The 19878-nt window shown below is 40.7% G+C and overlaps 1 protein-coding gene and 1 long non-coding RNA gene across 4 annotated transcripts; one reads left to right on the top strand and one right to left on the bottom strand.

Moving 5' to 3' along the window:
• Positions 1 to 1531: 1531 nt before the first annotated feature.
• Positions 1532 to 19545, bottom strand: LOC124054883. 2 transcript variants are annotated; one of them, XM_046381335.1, is made up of 11 exons: positions 19377 to 19545; positions 7804 to 9263; positions 6165 to 6373; positions 4986 to 5191; positions 4634 to 4794; positions 4341 to 4444; positions 4049 to 4109; positions 3278 to 3366; positions 2846 to 2968; positions 2411 to 2511; positions 1532 to 2271 (listed from the first exon to the last, which is right to left on the bottom strand). In XM_046381335.1, exons 2-11 carry the CDS (start codon positions 9233 to 9235, stop codon positions 1776 to 1778), a joined length of 2982 nt encoding a protein of 993 aa, XP_046237291.1. In that variant the 5' UTR covers positions 9236 to 9263; positions 19377 to 19545; the 3' UTR covers positions 1532 to 1775. The 2 variants fall into 2 exon arrangements, with proteins under 2 accessions (XP_046237291.1, XP_046237292.1); XM_046381336.1 differs by lacking the exon at positions 19377 to 19545 and adding an exon at positions 10152 to 10412.
• On the top strand, positions 2210 to 4989 carry LOC124054884. 2 transcript variants are annotated; one of them, XR_006842498.1, is made up of 3 exons: positions 2210 to 2926; positions 4363 to 4448; positions 4665 to 4989. It is a non-coding gene; the product is annotated as an uncharacterized LOC124054884 (long non-coding RNA). The 2 variants fall into 2 exon arrangements; XR_006842497.1 differs by having other exon boundaries at positions 4360 to 4448.
• Positions 19546 to 19878: the final 333 nt, after the last annotated feature.

Below are 19878 nucleotides of genomic sequence, written 5' to 3'. Positions count from 1 at the left end.
TGCTTTTGCCTGCTGGTACCCCTCTGATTGTGAAAAAAAAGAAAAGCAGCAAATGAGAGAAAGTGGGGATGGGTTGTGGTGGGGGCGGTGACTCAGTCAGCTGGCAAAGAGCTGCTCTCCATGAAGAGGTGAATGGCCACTGCTCAGTAACTTCTCTGTTTCTTTCTCTCCTGCATTCCCCCACCTCTTCCCTCACCCCATTGGTCTGTTCTGCCCCCCCCTTCATCTGCATGCTTGTGCTCTCACTCCCTCTCTCTCTAAAAACGGCCAGTGCACATTTAGTTTCGTCCTACTCAGAGACAGCACAAGAACAAAATATCTGAACACACAAAACCATCGTGATGGTTATCATAGCTCTGAGTAGTTGAAACTATAAAGCATACGGACAACATGATCCAAAGAGGTGCTCTGCTTGAGCACATTTATTAACTCGAAACAGTTGGCATTACAGAAGAGGGAGACGGGGGTGTTGGAAAGATTATGGGCAAACAAACTGTGCTGGACACTGTGGACTTTTGTAAGAGGGAAAGAGTGTTCAAGGGGGAGGAATCACACAAAGGTAAACACATTATGCCCACAAATACATGAACAGGCCCATACACAGACACATGAAGTCGATCAAACACATATTCCTGCACTCAAGTACCTTACATACTCACAGCTTTTCTTCAACAAAGAAATGTAGAGGGACATATGACTCTTTGTCATATGTATATGTACCATACACACCCATACAAACACTGTTATCACTGTCACAGTGGCAGTAACACTCATGAAGACATGGTGCCAAAGAATATTCACAGCCTGAGAGATTAATATGTAACTGACCTATTCAGTATAGGTGAATTGTAAGCAAAGAGAAGTAAAGTGAAGATAAGACATTCTTTGTAGTCAGCGCAGAAATCAACTTGTAGGTGCTTGAAATTTGCTTTTAGCTGAAGAACAGCAAACAGGATGCTGTTCATGTGCATCATCATGCGTTCATTTGCTTCATTTCAGATCAACCTGACTTACTCTCTCCTGCAAATACTGCACACACACACACACACACACACACACACACACAATCAATGTAGTTAACCATCAACAGGTCAATTCTGGACACACAAGGCCTCAGACAGCTATAAGAGAGGAGATGGTCTGCCAAGGTCAATATTAGCCCATTATGGTGTTATATCAAAACCTTTCAACATGCTGTGTGTGTCTTTGTGGATATCTGAGTGTGCGGTGAAGACAATTTGGCTTGTTCTCACGTCATCTAAAACCTGCGCAAAAAGTTAAAGTGCTAGTTAAATATTTTGGAAGACACACTTATTTGTTTTTTTTTTTTGCCCTAAGTCAGATGAGAAGATCAATACCGTTCTCATGTCTGTCTGTTAAATATGAAAATATGAAGCCTGGAAGACAGCTAGCTCAGTAAAATGACCGGAAACAATTAACCTGACTCTCTCCAGATATAAAGCTTGCGAATTAACGTGTTATGTTTCGTTTTTTTAATTCATGCAAATGCAACACGCTGTGGTTGTACTGAAACATTAAGAAACAACTTTAAGGTTAGAAATTTTATTCAAATGTCAGATGCTTAAAAAACATTTAAATATGTGACACCTTTAATTACACAATTTACAGCAAAACCATACAAAAAAAATCCTTATGTTTTCTTATACTATGTTTAAAAAGGGTTCTGAAGTTTGAACACTCAGTTTGAATTAAAAGGCACACTTTTGTTGAATGTTAGACCTCAATGGTAGTAATGCTTTTGCGAAAGTTAAACACTACTGCCAGCTAATTGAATCTTTTCCCGCCACTGTCCCTGACCCTGTGTCGTCTTTCCCTTCTGTGTTGCAGTAGAAAGTAGCGGGGTCGGGACCGGGTCCAAATGAGCTCCATGATTGGTGGAAAGGTAACACAGTGGTTGGCTCTCTTTGATTTGAGTCTGTGCCATCAGTATTAATGATTGCATGACAGTTGGACGCAGCAATGTTGCTATATGTTACCACAGTGCTGGGATCTGGGACACAGGCATTGTTGGGGGAAATAGCGTTGCTACTAGTCAGAGAGTTGAGGACATTCTCTGCATTGCTGTTGTTGCTTGTGGTTCCAGGGAGGCCAGAGGAGGAAAAGCTCCGGGATGGGGCCTTGGGCGGGAGCAGATTACTACCTAGACGCTGGGTGAGGAGCTGGTGCTGCAGCTGCCTGTCGGACCAATCCTCCTGCGGCTGGCGATGGATCTTCATGTGAGCATTGCGAGACTTGATTTTGTAGAACATCCTGCAGCAAGGAAAGAGAAAAGAGAAAGCCAGGATTTAAAGAAGGCTTGGAAATCTAAACCATCTGTTGGCTCACCCTGAAGCCACACACAGAGGGAGTTTGTGTTGAAGCTTTCTCGAGTATGACTGGTGCTACTCACTTGCCACACAGTTTGCAGGGGAAGAAGCTGGCCAATGGAGGTACAGGAACTGCCTCCTCCAGCCCAAACTGTCTCTTCATTGGCTGGTAGGTGGGCGTTATCTATGGAAACAAAACCAATTGTAAGCTACCATGCTCTGAAGGACTCATTAAGCCACATTCCACACTGGATAAGCATTTAATGCATTTAACTAATTACACAAGACAAGAATTTATCCTTTCTTTTGCCAAGCACATTATTCTGTTCTCTTTGTTTCTGTTTGTTTATGTTTTATGAGTCCCATCTCTTGGGGATGAGAATGCTTGACGCATTAGAGAACCACAGAGTAGACTTATCACCACAGCACAACAAGAAGAGCAAAAGGGAGAAGATCAGAAAGAGACTGAGAAAGAGAGTTGTTGCTTCTCGAACAAAAAGAAACGTCAGTGGGCTTACACTTTTCTGCTGATCCATCTCCTCATCTCTGTTCTCGTCCTCCTTCTGTTTCTTCTGCTTGTCCTGGAGCTTCTTGCTCAGGTAGAAAAATTCAACACACTGGCACACGGTCTTAGTCTTCACCTGAAACATGCACACACAAACACATGCAATCACAAACACACATAGCTAATAATATCAGATGTCATCCTGATAGTGTGACCTTTTGACTCTGGCATCTCTGTTATCAGATTAAAACTGGTTTAGCACAGTCATCATTCCACAGGCTCAACGGTTGACTGCTACTACGTGTTGTTTCAACTATCTGATAATAAAACTCATCTAAATATAAATAGGTGCAGAAATAGTTTGGGTCTATACATGTGTGTAGGACATCTTTGCGTACTGAGAGGGTAACCATTAAAACGCTGCAAAATAAATTATGAGTTATACCATTTTCTGTATGAGTGAAAACTCTTTTCCATATGCTCCCAGAGCTGCACTGAAGAGACCCTTTTCATTGTCTGTCCAAAAATCACTACCTACAGAGCGAGAGAGAGAGAAAAGAGGGCGTGAGAAACAATGAAAACAAAGACCAATAGGTTATCCTGCTACGCACAACTTGTTGCTATGCCAAGTAATGCAACCCCTGTAGTGAAATGTGGAGTGACTGTCCACATTAGCAACGCAACTTGCATGCACCATGTGCCTGTGCTTAGTAACTGGAGTGGGTGTTTAAGACAGAGAGATTTTAGACATATAAATGTTAAGTTTGTTGTCAGGAGGGTCATCTGAGTGGAGAGTACTATGCAGAACAATGTCTACGCTGTACTTTATGTGGTTCTTGTTGGACTTGAAAGGAGACAGAAAGAGAGAGAGGGGTGGGGCTGACATGTGATGAAAGAGGTTTAGTCTTGTACAAAAGCTATTATTGTATGTGAAGTGGGAATGGTTGCTTCTTTGCTAACTCACATTTTGTTATGCATACAACTGTGCACTGAAACACTAAACTATGTTCACTGCAACAAATTATAGTTCATTTGACTTCTCTTCCTGTTTCTGTTTTGATTTGAATTGCATTAAGCTCAAAAAAATGACAGGGTGACAGTGGCTTTAACTCAGGCTAAATATCCACAATCAAGCCAAAAAGTTATCTGTACATTAGGTGATAGTTGTGGTGCTTTACCAGTCATAGGAAACCCTACAATTAAAAAAGAGGTTTACCAGAGTAGTGGTAGTCTCCTGCTGGTGAGAGCTGTGAGAACAGCAGCATCTCCACTGTGGCCTGCACAGGAGAAAGGGATGGAGGAGGTAGAGGGGAGAAAGATGAAGCATGCAATGTTTCTGGAGATAATTTACTGGATACTGAAAGAATGAGAAAGAAAGAAAGAGTTCTCAAAGTAGAATAGGTGAATGTAAGTGGGGATGGATGGAGGAATGACAGAGGAAAATGATGCAATGAGTGCATAGTAAAAGATATAGTTTATAATAAATAACAAAGAACGCTCAGTATTACCACTGTGTTTCCCTGACAGTAGTGCAGACAGTGCAGAGCCAGCTCTGTGTTACTGCCCCCTCCTGGTAAACAGCTGGAACTACACATGGACAACAGCTTCTCCACTGTGTATGCACACACACACACACACACACATAAAGTCACACAGATCATTATAACTACATTAAAATATTTAATTCATAAATCAGGTACCTTTGACATTTAAACTGGCTTTTTTTTTGTACAATTAGTCGCGCTACTGCAAGACTGCAAAACAAAGTTTCAAAAGAGCTTTATTTGAGCATGCTATTTACCTTGGTCTTGTACATTGGTACTCTCCTCCAGCTCATCCCACGGTTTCCAGAGCAACTGTTCCCGAGGGGATTCCTGCTCTGGTGACCCCACCACTGAATCCCCGTCACCCACAAAGCATGGAGGGAGCTCTGCCTGGAAATCATGACCCACGTTGATATACCTGAAGAGAAGGAAAGGAGGACGAAGGAAAGAAAAGGAAGAAAGTGAAATCCTGAATTGGAATGCTTATCGAGATCTACAACAAAATACAAAGTTAAAACAAAGCCAAGGCAAAAGTCAAACTTTCCTTAGATGTCATGCTAACTACAAATGTAACCAACAAATCAATTTTATTTAAGGTATTTTACTTACGGTAAAACACCACCCTCATCTTCATCTTCTCGGCATGCTGTTTCCTCTTCTCTGTGGTGGAGACATGAGATAGAAGAGTACAGACCTTTCCCCTTACGAGCAGGATTGAGGAGGGGTCGAGGAGTGTAGTGGCTTCTCTTTTGACGCCTGCCTGAGTGAAGGATGCTGGGAAATGGAGTTCCAGCATAGATCTGGGAGGCCTGTTGCTGCAAAGGAATATGCAGTTACACTGTTAGTATTGTATTCTCTGGATTAATATACAGTCAAAAACAAAAGCCAGAAAGAAAAGTGTAGTGTTCCCTTCACAGGCATTTCAAACAACAAATGTACTATTCATACTAATGTACGAGTTGGGTCCATGACATAGCTTGGAAGCAGGAGAAATTACTTGTATCTGTCTCATGTATGTACTGCATCTAGTCACCATGTCTAAAAATAAAAACCCAGACTAAGACTGTGGTTTTTAGAAACAGTAATGCAGTTAGAACTAACGTAATTTCTTGACAAATCATTTACGTATCCGCCCACTATGTCTTCACAGCTCCTCCAGCTGGGGCAAGTGTCTCCTGGGGTTTGTCAATGGGAGAGTGTCGACAAAGTTCCACACTGGCAACTCCAATGCGAAAATATCATGGATGTTCACGAGTTCAAGAGCTTCGAAGGAGCAATGTGTGTGCTTGCTTTAACATTTTTAATTTAGCTTTTACTCAAAAAGCCTTTACTTCTACTTTCCAGAAAGTATTTAATACATGATTCTGGCCTGCATGCTTCCTGCAACTAGATTCAAGACTTGCCGACAAACCAAGGAAAGAGTGACATAGAGATGGGTTAGGAAGTTAAGTGTTTAACTGCAGTTGTGGCGGAGGAGATCTTTGTTAATTGGCAAAATACTGAATACTTTGGCAATAAACAAAAGTACTGGAGAAAAATTTGTGTAGCTACAATCATATTAAGTCAGCCAGGATACTAATCAACTTCAAATGTAAGTTCACATCCATGCATCCTGATTATCTATAATTTTGACCCAAGCTGGACCTCATAGTCTTTGGATGCATAGAAAGAAAATTGCCTTTCTTGTCTCTTTGCAAGTGGAAATATCTACCCACAAGTCAAATGGTTTCCTTAGAATCACTCAGATTGTTTCCTGTGGTGAAAAATAGCGGGAGTGCTGTTTCGTACCAGTAGCTGTGTTTGGTTCGGATTGGCTGATCCATTCTTTGCTCTCTGGGTCGCCACATAAGGGGTCATCTTTTCTGCTGCCTCATAACGGTGAGATGGAAGATGGAACGAAGGATGGAGGGATGGAGTATTGGAGGGACAGAGGGTACTTGGTGGGTGGAACGATGTGAGGAATGATGATTCTGGAGACTTAATGATGTTTTGTGAGGCTGGAAAAATGATATTGTGGAGGGGAACAGGAGAAAACAGGAAAGTGATGATATTGTCATGACGTAGTCAGTGTTGTAATTGACTGGCTGGATCATTTTCAGCGCAGCAGACAGTCAGACAAAACAAGACAGGAAAAAACATAGTCCAAAACAATGTTATCAGTGTAGACAATCTGCGTATTTGGAAACATTCTTGTTCCTGTGAAAACCCACAAATGAATGCAAATAACACATGCAGTATACAGTAATGTTGACTGCACTATACGTTGGTCGTCACTAAGGATGGGAATTGAAAACTGATTCTAGACAACCAGCTGCAAATTGACCAATAGTCCAGTCTCTGTCATATTATGTAGATGTCAATGACGTAACATCAACACTGTTGTTTCTTCACTCTCTGTTCACAATGGTAGTTCATTAGATGATTTTAAAGAAAAATTACCAGCCATTTCTTGCAAATTGCTCCTTCCGAGTCCTTGCCCTTGAGCAAGGCACATAACCCCCCAATATGCTCCCCGGGCACTTGATGCTGCCCACTGCTCCTGTGTGTGTTTCACTGCATGTAATTTGCAGGGTGTTGCATGTGTGTGTTCAACTAAGGATGGGATAAATGCAGTAGTCAAATTCAGTATGTGTATGTAAAAATATATATACTGCCAATAAAGTTGATTCTTCTTCTTCTTCTTCTTCAATGTCATTCATTAGATGCTACACAAATGCCTCTGCTTCCCAAATGAGCAGCACATCCATTACAGTCTCCGAGGGCAGATATGAGAGAGGAGCAGATAACGTTGAGGAGAGGCAGGCTAATCAGATTTTTCTTTTACTAAGAAAACCTTAAAGCCTAAATGCCGTACAAATGTCCTCTCAGTTCATCCATTTGAGATGATGACAGACTGTCACTAAAACAGCTCTCAGACTACAGCTAGTTTGAGTCACCTATCAACGTTCTCCGACTTAAAGATAATAAAACAGTTTCTACACAGAAAGTAGATGAGGAATCATTAAGGGGATGATTTAAGAATCAGACCATTAAGCAGATTCGACAGCGGCATTGACATAAGTAAAATCTTATCAATTCCCATCTCTAGCTGTTACAATTATGCATTTCATTTTACACATGGTGCAAACTAGCACCAAAGATGACTGTTATAAAGGGTTTCAAATATGAAAATGTGAAAAGTGAAAAAATAATTTGCATACAGGAAACGGGAAATTTCACAAGCTCACCTTCGAAAACCCACATGTCTCGTAAATATGCATGTGGGCATTTACTGTGGGTATATATGTGGGGGTTTTTTGTAAGGGGGAAAATAAAGTTCATTTATCTTATTTCATTTTCGAGTACTTTAATCTATTTTGTTTTGTTCCTTTGTAACTTTTGTTCCTTTGTGACTTTCATTCACAATAATGCACAAGCAATATTTTACCTGTGGTGTTGCCATAGTCACCACTATGAGAAGATCTCAGGTTGCTCTCGATGTTGCTGGGGTCACCGGAAGACTGTGAAAAGCTGTGTGCCAGCAGTGGAAACTTCCATATTATCCCAGAGGAATGGATGGATGGGAGAGACTGAAGACGGGAAGCAAAAAACTGGAGCGCACCAAGTGCTTCTCCGCCCTGGGACACTGGATGTCCAACACCCCCAAATGCACTGGGAGAGTCCATTTTGGAGGGTGAGTGGGAAGGAGGCGGTAGAGGTGTGGGAGGAGGACTAAGAACGGAAGACATGAGATGAGATGATGTGGGAGGAGAGGGGAATGACACAAGAGAAGGATGAGCGGGTGAAGAAGAGGAGGAGGAGGGAGGCAGGTAGGAGTCTGAATCAAAAGCACAGCTGTGTCCTGACTTGACCAATCCAGGGCTTTCTCCTCTCCCTAATCCAAAATCCCAGATCTGCCCAGAGGAATCTCCAGTGGGAATCACAGGAAATATTCGCTTTCGTTGGGTGAGGAATGCCTCGGAGAAGGAGTCCAGTTTCTGAGTGTATGTGCCACTGCTGACGCCGATGGATGATCTCTGTGGTAAGCATGCTGAGGCCAGAGTGTGGGTGTCTGCTTTTTCTCTCCACCTGTTCTCTCCGGTCTGACTCAAGGGAGATACACTGAGCCAGCGTGCCTCAACCTCTGCTGGTTGAAGCTGATCCTCCCCTGAGCCACAGTTGGAGCCATAATCATCTTCTCTTCCTAAATAATTATCACTTACTCTTGCATCGGTCACACAATAATCTACACTGCCGTCACTGAAGCTTCCTGTTGCACTTCTGTTATAGGAAGGAGTTTGTTTAGAAAAGTGGCTAACATTATCCTCCCTATTGCAAACTGTTTCGCTTTTAGTTTCATAGCAGACATGGGCATAATGATTATAGTTTGTTCTGGGTCTACGCTTGACTCCTTCCTCATTGCCACAATTCATGCTGTGAAAAACATCAACTGAGTTATTGTAGCAATCGTTTTTGCTATAAAAATTATCTGTGACGCTTTCACAACTCTCGCCATCTTCCCAAACGTTCTCCTTCTTGCTACTGCCAAACCAAGTGTCACTGAAATGACTGCCTAGCCCACTATCTCCACCAAGATGGCCGCCCAAGTTTACATCTCCATCCAAACTGCTATTACTTGTGTTTATCAAGCCCCTGTCACCCCCACTCCTCCTTCCACCCGAAGACGTGCTTGTAGGCGGGAGGGAGGTCGTGGATTCTTCTCCTCTACTTGCATATTGTTCCAGCGGGGCGAGGACAGGCTGAGAGGAATGGTATCCCAGTTCGGGGCTTTGATGACTGGGCAAAGTGAGGTGAAAGGATTGGTGGTGGCGATGGTGGGGAAGGCTGGGGAAGGACTGAGTGGATAAACGGTCATCCATGATGACTCTCTGGGTGCAGCTAGAGTACCTACAGGAAACAAACAGAATTGTTGTAAAAGTCTGATTTTACAAAGTTAAAGTCATGACACAACGTTAGCAGTAGTTCTTAGCAGCTACTCAGCAGTACAGACTCCAGATTCTGTGAGGTACTTTTAACAGTATTTTTCTGCAACATTTTTATTCAAGTCATTTATTTTTCTTTGTTAACTTTTACCTATCATAATGCCTCCATTATATTTCGAGGCATGTTTGATTTGCTCTAATACTGAAATGACCAGTGAGATTTAGTGACAGTGTAAGGTTTATGTCATGGCAATTGAATAACAGAAACTGTGCCTTTTCTGATCCAAACCAAGCTCCTATTAGCAGCTTTATTTTTAGCATTCATGCTTAAACAGGCCATCCTGACTGATACCATCTGGTTTTGTCTGGCCTGAATAACAGGTGACAGATTATCAGTTGTTGTCAGTTGGACATGCCTGCAGTGAAGTATGTAGAAAAAAAGAAGGAGCAGTGTGCCAAATTGATACCACAGAAGAAGAAGAAGAAGAGGAAGAAGAAGGAGAAGAAGGAGAAGAAGAAGCTAAAGTGATGGCAATTTAGCTAGCAAGCACTTCATTAGAAAAAAAAAAAAACATTGCAAGGACATAAGTGGTGGAACAAACTATTTTCTTTTCCCTTATTATTTACAATATAATCTCCTTCATAAAAACAACATTTGAAGAGGACGGCAAATTGAAAGAAATTCACTTTAAGTACAGACATTTACATTGCGTTGTTCTTCTTCTGTTTCTTTTCTTTCTTTCTTGAAACCACATTCTGCTCTAAATAGGACACTGAGTCAGAAAGAGAAAGAGCGAAAGAAGATGAGATGAAGAGACAAATACACTGTATGCGTTTTGAGGTTTTGTTTTACCAGTCCTTGTCGCTTAATTTTCTTTCCACAGATGTTCATCATGTTCATCCTCTGTTGTTCACGTTTTCGGGTACTAGTCGCTCTTCTGATTTTCTTCATTGTTCTCTCTGACTTTTTTTGCTCTTTCGCTCACCACCGTCTCAAGTGTTTGTCTAAATATTTTCCCCTTCAGATCAACCTCTAACGTAGTCCTTCCTTTCTGTCTGTTTCTCTTTGCTGTGCGTTGACTTCACACACACACAGACACACACACACACACACACACACACACACACACACACACTGGGTCTGTCACATACAAACAGCAAAATGGACATACACACACAACCACTGACACACAGAACGCATATGCTTTCTTTTTCACACATACTAACACATACACACACGGTTGCACACATATACTCACTAAGTTACTCACTGAAAGACATGTATACACACACACACACACACTGGTGTGCAGGTGTCAGAAGGGACCGGCGGGGAGTGATGTTGCCTCTCTGCCTTTTTGTCGTCGTGGTAACCACATCCTGAGGAAACAAACGCTGACGGATCTCCCTCCTTTCAGCTATCTTTATCTCTCTGCCCCCCTCCTCCATCTCTGTCTCTCTTTCCATCCTTATCTCTCTCCGTGTCTCATCATGCGCCTAACTTTTATTTTCTCTGTCTCTCTCCTCTCCCGCCTTTCTTCTTCTGTCGTTCGCCGCCTTTTCATCTCTCTGCTTCCCTTTGTCTTTGTGTCCTTTATGCCTTCTTGGTGTGAATCTATGTTCTTTTCTATAGTCCCACCCCCCTTTTTGGTAGTCTTCTTCTTTTAGTAGTTCCTTTTGTGTAGTTCCTTTCTTTCTGAAGATATTCATGTTGAGGTTGAGTTACTAAAACACTCAGGGATGTGTGCAAGATGCATTAAATCTTATAAAACTTTCACACCAGTAATTTAAATAAAATGCATTTTTATACCTTTAATTACAAAAACACATGCTTATTATAGGCTGTTTGTGTAAAGTGATACACTGGGTGAACTTTTTGACTGTGTAACATATGATGGCATGGTGTGTGTTTGTGTGAAAAATTATGTGAATGTGTCAACGTATGCAGACATCTTTGTGTGGCTACATAGTGGGTATGTTTTGTGTGTGTGTGTGAGAGAGAGAGCCAAAGAGACAGTGTGTGTATGTGTGTGTGTGTGCATGTGTGTGTGTTTGTGTGAGCGTGTGCGTGCATTTGTGTGTGGGAGTGCGTGTGCAGAGGCGATAGCGTAGATGTTTACCAGATCAAGATTCTCTGGCTGAGTCAGCTGACAGGAAGTGAGAGAGAATAAAACAGGAAGGAAGGTGGCGACGAACGATGAGGTTCAGGGAACCCTCTAAACACCCTCCAGCTCCACCCACTCACTCACCGACCATAAGCACGCACACGCACACACACACACACAGAGTAGGCATGTTTGACATGCTGATATGCCGATTTCTACTAATTGTTATCTCATATAACCTACTCACACTTGCAGACGTAATTTGAACCACGACCACTGAAAGCTCTGCTAGTCTGTGAGCAACTTCAGTAACTTCTGATATACACATATACACACGCTCACACACACACACACACACACACACACACACACACACACACAAGCCTTTTACAGACAAAACAAGGAGCAAACAAGCACTTTAAATTAAACGGTACTAAATTCCAGAGCTATTCTGCTTCAGAACCCTAACATGTTCGCTGGTTTCCTCTCTGAGGTTATTGCTAATATATCAAAATACTTTGTTAATATAAAGTAAAAGTCCTAAAGACCTAAAACTCTGAAATTGGAAAAAGTGAATAAACAACAACTCATCAGAATTCCTTTATTTATCCCTGAAGGGAAATTCTTGCCAATCACTAAGAATGGTAAAGATTTTTTAACGTATATTTTTATTCTGTTGGTGACCCAGATGATGTCAGGTCTACCTTTTGCACACAATATTATTATTAGCTGTTAAAAGCAAAGGAATTTATTATATCATACAAGCCATTTGATCTTCATCCTTATTAAGTTATTGTTGTATAAAATAAAGTAGAAAGCAGTAAGATGTACTATATGTGGAGTAACTGTGTGGCGTGAAATAACAGTATATATACGTTTCCACTGTATCCAATATTTTCTTAAGGTATGTGTGTGCCAGACTTGAAATAATTTACAGCAGTTTTGTTTGGCGTCACTTGCATGGGATGAGCTATTTAGTCAAAATGCATACTTAAGACTCTGTGGACACAAGAGTAGAAACGAAAAGAAAATGATTTACTTATGAGCCTCTTGGACAGTCAACTAAATGATCTTTTGCAGTCTACACTACTGTTTTTAAAAATGTCAGTCAAAGGTACATTTATAAATATTATTTATATGGTATATGAAAAAGTGTATGGTTACTGATAAAATGTGCAAAGTAAACACATAAAATCTCACAGGAGCTCTAAGGAAGTGTCTTTCCCTCCCAATTGAAAGTACACCAATTGTATTTTAGTATTTTCTAAGCCCAGAAAACTGTGAATATTGTATGAAGAAGGCAGCACCTGCTATAAATAACTCACACAGAAAATCATGGATAAATATCTCTCAGATAAAACAGTTATTTTCACTGACCTATGATGCCCGACCTTGTTGATACAAAACTTGCCAGAACATCGCTGCAAATTCAGCCACGGGACCCGTTTTAACAGATTTACACCATTTCTTCTTGAACCATTTCACTCATCTAAACAAACACTACACTTGCGACACAAACATGAGCACGCGAGGCCGTGTGACACTCATGCATTTATGTGCAATTTGTGAGCGACAGTCGTTCGTGAAATGTGTGGCCGCCATAAGTGATCTGCGTGCGAGCAGTGATTGCAAATTGGACACAAACTGTATTTCAGTCTAAATGTCTTCAATGTTCAATTTTGGCTTTCAAATGTAATCTCTGAACAGAACATTTATTGGTTGTAAATGAACAGTTATAAGTAGCGCATAGAATCATAGAATCAATTTGTTTGCTGATCAGGATCTAGAATAAATCACTTCATCATGTTACACAGAGTGGACAAAAAGAGCATGAGACAAAGGAGCCAGAGTCAGAGTCAGAGTGTCACTTGTGTGCGTGTGTGTGTGTGTGTGTGTGTGTGTGTGTGTGTGTGTAGGTGAGATCATGTTAATGCTGAGGTCAATTGTACAGTGTGACACTTCACATTGCTGGAAACCTCAGGATTAACATGCATAATAGATAATAATGTGGTAACTACACAAACTGCCTGACACAATAACCTCAAAATTAGCATGTGTGATCACCTTATTTTATTGATCTATTATATCATGATTTTTGAAGCCAAAGTAGGCTTCTGCAGATGACTCATCTACATTACACTTCATCAATGTATACCCTATTCTGTGCTAAATGTAAGGAGTTTTAGCCGATGTCAAACATTTTCAGTATACAAGAAAATAAATCCTGCATATAAAACATTTTATAAATGTCAACATATGAGTCATTGCTGTGGTTAGGAACCAGGAAGACGGTTTCCTGGTGTTTTCTATCCTTACACTTGCAGCCAACAACATGCAGTTAGAGCAGGGACTAAGACTGTGCTATTCCAGAGTTTACCAAAATGAATCAGGTTCCTGAAAAGTGTGCGCTGAAAGCGAATTAACACAGCGCTTTTCCCCAGATATTTCATTCACATGGTTTGTACTCACCCAACATGGGAATCGCCTTGTTGAAATCAAAGTGTCACGCTTGTAAGTCCCTAAACTCGTCTCACAATTTAGTCTTGAATTTTAGGAAAAACTACTGTCCTTTCAGAATATTCAGTAACTGAGTGCAGAGAGAAAAAAACATCATAATGACTGGTTGAAAAGACTAGAAGAAAAGAAGGTTGTTTTTCGAATCAAATCCCTCAAATTAACTTTTCAAAGATCTATTCTGCACTTTCAGTGAGGCATTAACTTTAGCGTTCAAAAGCCAAAGCTGAAATTAACGTGGTTTCTTGACTTTCTGTTCGCTGTATCTAAAACTCAACACTGAATGTGTTCCTTCTTTAAACAAACGATTCTGACAGTGTTTGCTAATTTCTCTGTGCCCCCTGTGAGTATGCAGATGGTAACCTTGAGAAAACAGCCAAATGAAAAAAAAATGTGTGAATGAAAGGATGTGAGAAGATGGAAGGGGAGCGCGGAGGAGTGTTGTCGGGGGAGACGCTTCTCGTTTTCTCTCAAATTCACCATAAAAACCTGCGGGAGCAGAGGAGGGGGAAACAGATCTGCTCTTCTGGACTTTTCTTTCGACTTATTTTTTCACCGAGCTGTCTCTCTGTCACTGTGAAAAGAAGTGATGACTGGCGGAAACATAGAATCTGAATGGATGAGGGAGAAATTAAACCGCCAGATAACACCAGCACTACCATTATGCCAAGTTCATTCGCCCTCGATAACCTTAGTGACAATGGTCCACGCTGATGACTGAAGCATGCATAACGGACAGTACAAGACAGTGCCATGTCACTTAAAATCCATCACAATGTATTTAAAAATACAGAATGCACACAAGTGAAACTGCTACTAAACCGCTGCTCACGTAATAACTGAAAAGATTTTTGTTCAAAAACTTTAACGCCTTTTTATAAAAGTGCTCAACGTTAAAAAGCAACTCTGATTGAATAATTTCAAGAGATTTACTCAAAAAGACAGTGTACTTCTATTAAACAATGATCCCCAAGTGTCAAGAACGGCTATGGAAAGTGTCCAGACACTGTCAGACAGCATAGCATGACAGACAGCACGTAAAATAGAAGCTACATAGAAGACGGGAAGGTTTTTTAAGCAAATTACACATTCATGTAGAAGTATTGTGCAAAGTTTGGGTGCAGCGAAACTTTATGTCTGATTGGACCTATGATCACTATTTCAGCACATGCAAACATGACACACACAGCAGACATTCACAGCTTTGTTGTTGGGACCCCAGGCGGGTTTGCGTTATGGGAAGAAAACGTTTAGGGAAAATCCAAACAGGCTAATGTGTTTTAACTGAAAAATAATGTGGTTGGAAATAAAACACATTTTCCTTTTAATGCATTTGGTGCTCCCTCCATGCTCTCAGTATTAAATGTGGGCCTGAAACAACTTGTCAGGGCCTTTCGTATCTAATACAAGCTCATAAGACAGAAAATGTTCAGAGAACAAGTAGTGTGCACCTGTGTTTGCAATGCTACAAACTTCTAAGGAATGCTTCTTTCATGCACAATAAGCCATTTCGGTCTGCACCACAGGATGAGTCACCTAAAAGTTTTGTAAAATGTTCATGAAATGATCAAATACAATAACAACAGTACAGTGTTAATTTCCTTTCGCTTCAATATACGCGGTTTAACCGTGGATCTTTTTCTGTTTCATGTGATGGACCTTCATTTCTAAACACACATGGTAAAGTGTGGCAAAAAGTTGAGTATGCATTCCTATGGAAGACCATTGTGACGGTGACAACCAAGTTCAAGCTGTACTATCTAAAACCAAATCTGGGACTCCTCAGTGAGCTTCTCAAGCGCTAAGAAAGTTATCAAGCTTCGACATTAACATTTTCTGCAGCATCATGTTGTAGATGTGCACACAAATTAATGGCAACTTTGCCATTACGTCCTTCTATCTTAAGTCTGTAATTGTATTGTGATTAAGTCTGAACGTACACAAAGCCACAAAACATGCCACGGCTGCTACAATATGACACTATTACTACTTCACTGTATTTTCCCCGTACATTGGGTGTAGAAAATACCAACGATAGTGACTGTAATTTATAATTGTAAATGGCTTCTGAATATATTAATATTTTCAAACAAAAGGTCAGAGGTCAACAGAAGGTGACCTGAAAGAAGGCGGCCTGTAAAATGCATATTTTACGAATACATAAACCAAATTCCTGTGATATCACCAGTAGAGGTGTTCTTCCTTTAAACTATAACAACATTCATATTAATAGTGGATTTGGTGCGCGGTATTGCAGGTATATGATAAAATACACTGTTGCATATGGAAAATAACACCAAAGAACTCAAGTGTCAGTAACTGTCAGTAAAATGATTAAGACAGACTGCACTGCATTTTTGAATTATTTAGAATAAAATGATTTGCAGTTAATTCATTCTCCTGATATAGAACTCCAGTGTCAGTGATGAAAATTGTTATTTGATTAGATTTTTAAATATAAACCCCAATCACGGCTTACTGTTCAGGTTATATCATCATAATTTCCCCACAAAGGACAATAGAAAATGTTATTGTATTTGTTGATTAATGACGGCAACACAAAACCTGTGGATGAACTTAACCAATGATCCTGTTTAATACTATTGGATTATAAAACTGATTCAAAATTAAAAAAGTAATTTTCCCGCAAATTGACGTTAGATTTTGAAGGCCGTCATGCCCCTCTGTTTACAAGTTCTGCAGTTAAAGAATTTTCTTTTTTGTTTTTTGAAGGATTTGTTTAGTTTATTGACAGTGTAAGTATGTAACGTGTAAGTGGTAAGGTAAGGATCGCTGCATTCATAATAAATAACAACAGAAGTGAGGAAGCCAAACACTTTACAGTCATATCTACGTGCAGTCTGCCTGCTGCTGCTAATGAGATGGATGAGATGGATGCATTTCATTATTCCCATGCTGACTGACAATGGATGTCCTATGTGTCACTGTAGCCTTCTACGCTCCAGTTTTCCTGCTGTTGTAGCTTTACATTAGTCAGCGACTTTGATTTCTGCATAACACCAGTATGCTGTGATAAAGTAAATATGGCAAAATCAAGTAGGAAAAAATTGTGTTGTTATAGACTTTTTTGTATCTTTAAATCGCACTGGATGTACTTAGGATCTTTGACACTGATCAAAAGAAAATAATTTGAATGTACAAGCGAGAAGGAGTCTCTCGAGTCTGATCTGAAATAAGTGCAAATATAAGCACAAAAAATATGGATTTGACAAAAGTTTACATCCTTTACTTTGACACACCTAACTCATCGCTGCTGCAGCCAAGTGATCAGAAGTCGCATACTAATTTGAATGGTGATCCTGTTTGTAGTCAAGCAATTTTAAGTCACACGCACTTGGTTTCACTGCACCGTAAAGAGACAGGAACATCGTAAGCTAATCAGCAATGACGTTACTGAGGAGCATCAGTCAGGGGAAGAATACTGGAACGTGTTCAAGGCGATGACTACAACGTAACTGTCTGTCCTCAAAAGCTGAGTGTCTGCATGACCCACAGCTGGCTCACAGCAACTGTGAGAGCTACAGGTTCTCATGGTTGAAGGTGAAGCACTGTATGTTTTCCTGATACTTCACCAGCAGCAGCTTTGTGTCAAAAAATATCAAAAAACGCTGTTTGAAAAACACATCAGATTCAGTCGGCTCAGGCAATGTCTGACAAAAGGCAAACTGAGTGGGAAAAGTTTTTATAGCTTTATGGAGCTAAAATTTAGCTTTCGGCCCATGATACTAAATGTCAAATTGTTCATCCGCAGAAACACACCATTCCGCGGCATCACGGTTGGGATCCCTCCCTGCAGCGAGCCCTGGAAAACTTTTGAAAATTAAAGCCATAGTGACACACAAAAGGCTGACAACACATTGCTGTTGCGCAGTGGCCAAAACCAAGAGTCAAACCTGAATCCAGTCCACAATACATGGCAGAATGTTAAATTGCTGTTCGCTTGCGGCTCCTATGCTACTTCAAAGAGCTCCAGCACTTTTGCAGAGAAGCCTAAGGAAAAAACTGCAGCGTCAAGATGTTTAAAGCTGATGTACGAACACTTAGGTCTATAATTGTTGTCAGAGGCACGCGTTCTGCTCGAGGCTGTACTCGAAGGGAAGGAATTCATTTAGTTTGTGTTTTAGTCCATTGTGTCGAACACTGATCAACATTGTAAGACCTAATAATGCAATACAACAGTTAACAGTGAAATAATTATTTGATTTCCCTGCCAAATGTCTCTGAATAAAACTGAAATGCGCTGCAACCCATTGCAATCTTCTTCCGTTTCCTCATTTCACCCCTTCATCCAGACAGAATGTGGAAGCCCATGAACAGCACTGCTACTGCCATTTAAAGACAAATGCTGGAACAAGGAGACCAGAACTCGACTCAATTCTGGTTACTCGAGCTTTGATTTTCATGTTGAGGGGCGAAAACGTTGAGTGCAGATGTTTTTAATTCGGGCCTTCGTTGGCACAGACGCTGAAGTTTGACTTCATAACGTAAAAAACACAATAGAGGCTGTTGCCCTCGTTCTGTGTGCAGATGTCAAAGGAGGTCACAGAATCAAAGGAGGTCAAAAAGCAGCGACGATGACAAGAACAAACTCTTTCCAACTTTTGGATAAACTTACAGACATTCTCCATAATGACTATGAAGTTCATCAACACTGAGTGTAGATTCACATTCTTATCAAAGCTTAACAAATTAACGGCTTTTATGGTTACATCCCAGACTTCAAATTACATGTGGACCTGTTTTGCAGATGGATCCCAACAAAACAATAATCTTAATACGGTTAACTGTAAGTGGGACAGAGAATAAACTGAGGCCCTGGCGATCATATCATGTTATCTTTGCAACGTGTTCACGGTGAACAAAGTCAAGCATGCGGTTTTAAGCCTGTCTATGTAAGGGTATGTTTGGTGCAAACACCAATATACTGTGGGCAACAACACTGAAATGTTACAAGTGATGTAGAGAAAGAAAAATCTTGCTTTAGTCGTGCAATATGCAGCTGTTCAATCAGACTTATCAGATGTTCAGTCAGTCAAAGTAGTATTCTGATTAGAATGAATTGATAGATTTTACTCCAAGTAAGGTGACCGTCGCGTTGCAAAATTGATCTCTTCCTTTGTGACCTAAACAGAGCAGATCCCTGAATTTTATCTGGATTCATCTACATTCACATGGCTGGATGTTCAAATCTAATAATTTAACCCATGAAATCCCAAAAATGTTCCAGTTGTACCTTTTAGTAGCTAAGTGAGGAAAAAATGGCTCTGATAGCTACAAGTTAAGGCAGGTGTGTTTTAGTGTTATGAGAGTATGCTAATAATGCTAACGTTGGATGAAGCTTAACTTCCTCTACACTCACTCTAAAACACTCCTGCCTTGTAATATCCTCAAGCAAAAAATAAAACTAAAATGTAAACAGAATAAAAATGAAGGCGTACCTGGTAAGTTGTCATTACGATGAGAGATGTGTCAGTGCCAGTGAAATACATGTGTGTATGGTCGGGCGGTAGATCGGCATGTGTGTGAGAAAGGGGGGAGGAGAGAGAGCCGACGAACGAGAGATGTAGTTTCACTAAAGATGATCAGCCATCATTCTTTCAGTTGATCTTTCAGCCTTTCATCTACCTCGTCATAATGCCACTGTGTGTGTGTGTGTGTGTGTGTGAGAGAGAGAGAGAGAGAGAGAGAGAGAGAGAGAGAGTCAAGCTGTGTCATAATGATGCTGGAAACAAGAGAAAAACACCCTAGTGTGTGGCTTCAACCTCTCACACACACTCATGCACACATACACCCACTTTCAGTTTGAGTTGGGGCTTTTTTCTTCCCTCTCATCCCTCATTTTCTCTTATGGTCTCTTTTGGCTTTCACAGGGCCACAAACTCACACACACACACACACACACACAAATCAAATGTATTCAGTACATGTTCATACGGAGCA

The sequence above is a fragment of the Scatophagus argus genome, chromosome 23 (genome assembly GCF_020382885.2).
Source record: "Scatophagus argus isolate fScaArg1 chromosome 23, fScaArg1.pri, whole genome shotgun sequence".
NCBI classification, from domain to species: Eukaryota; Metazoa; Chordata; class Actinopteri; family Scatophagidae; genus Scatophagus; species Scatophagus argus.
This window is presented reverse-complemented; position numbering and strand designations above follow the sequence as displayed.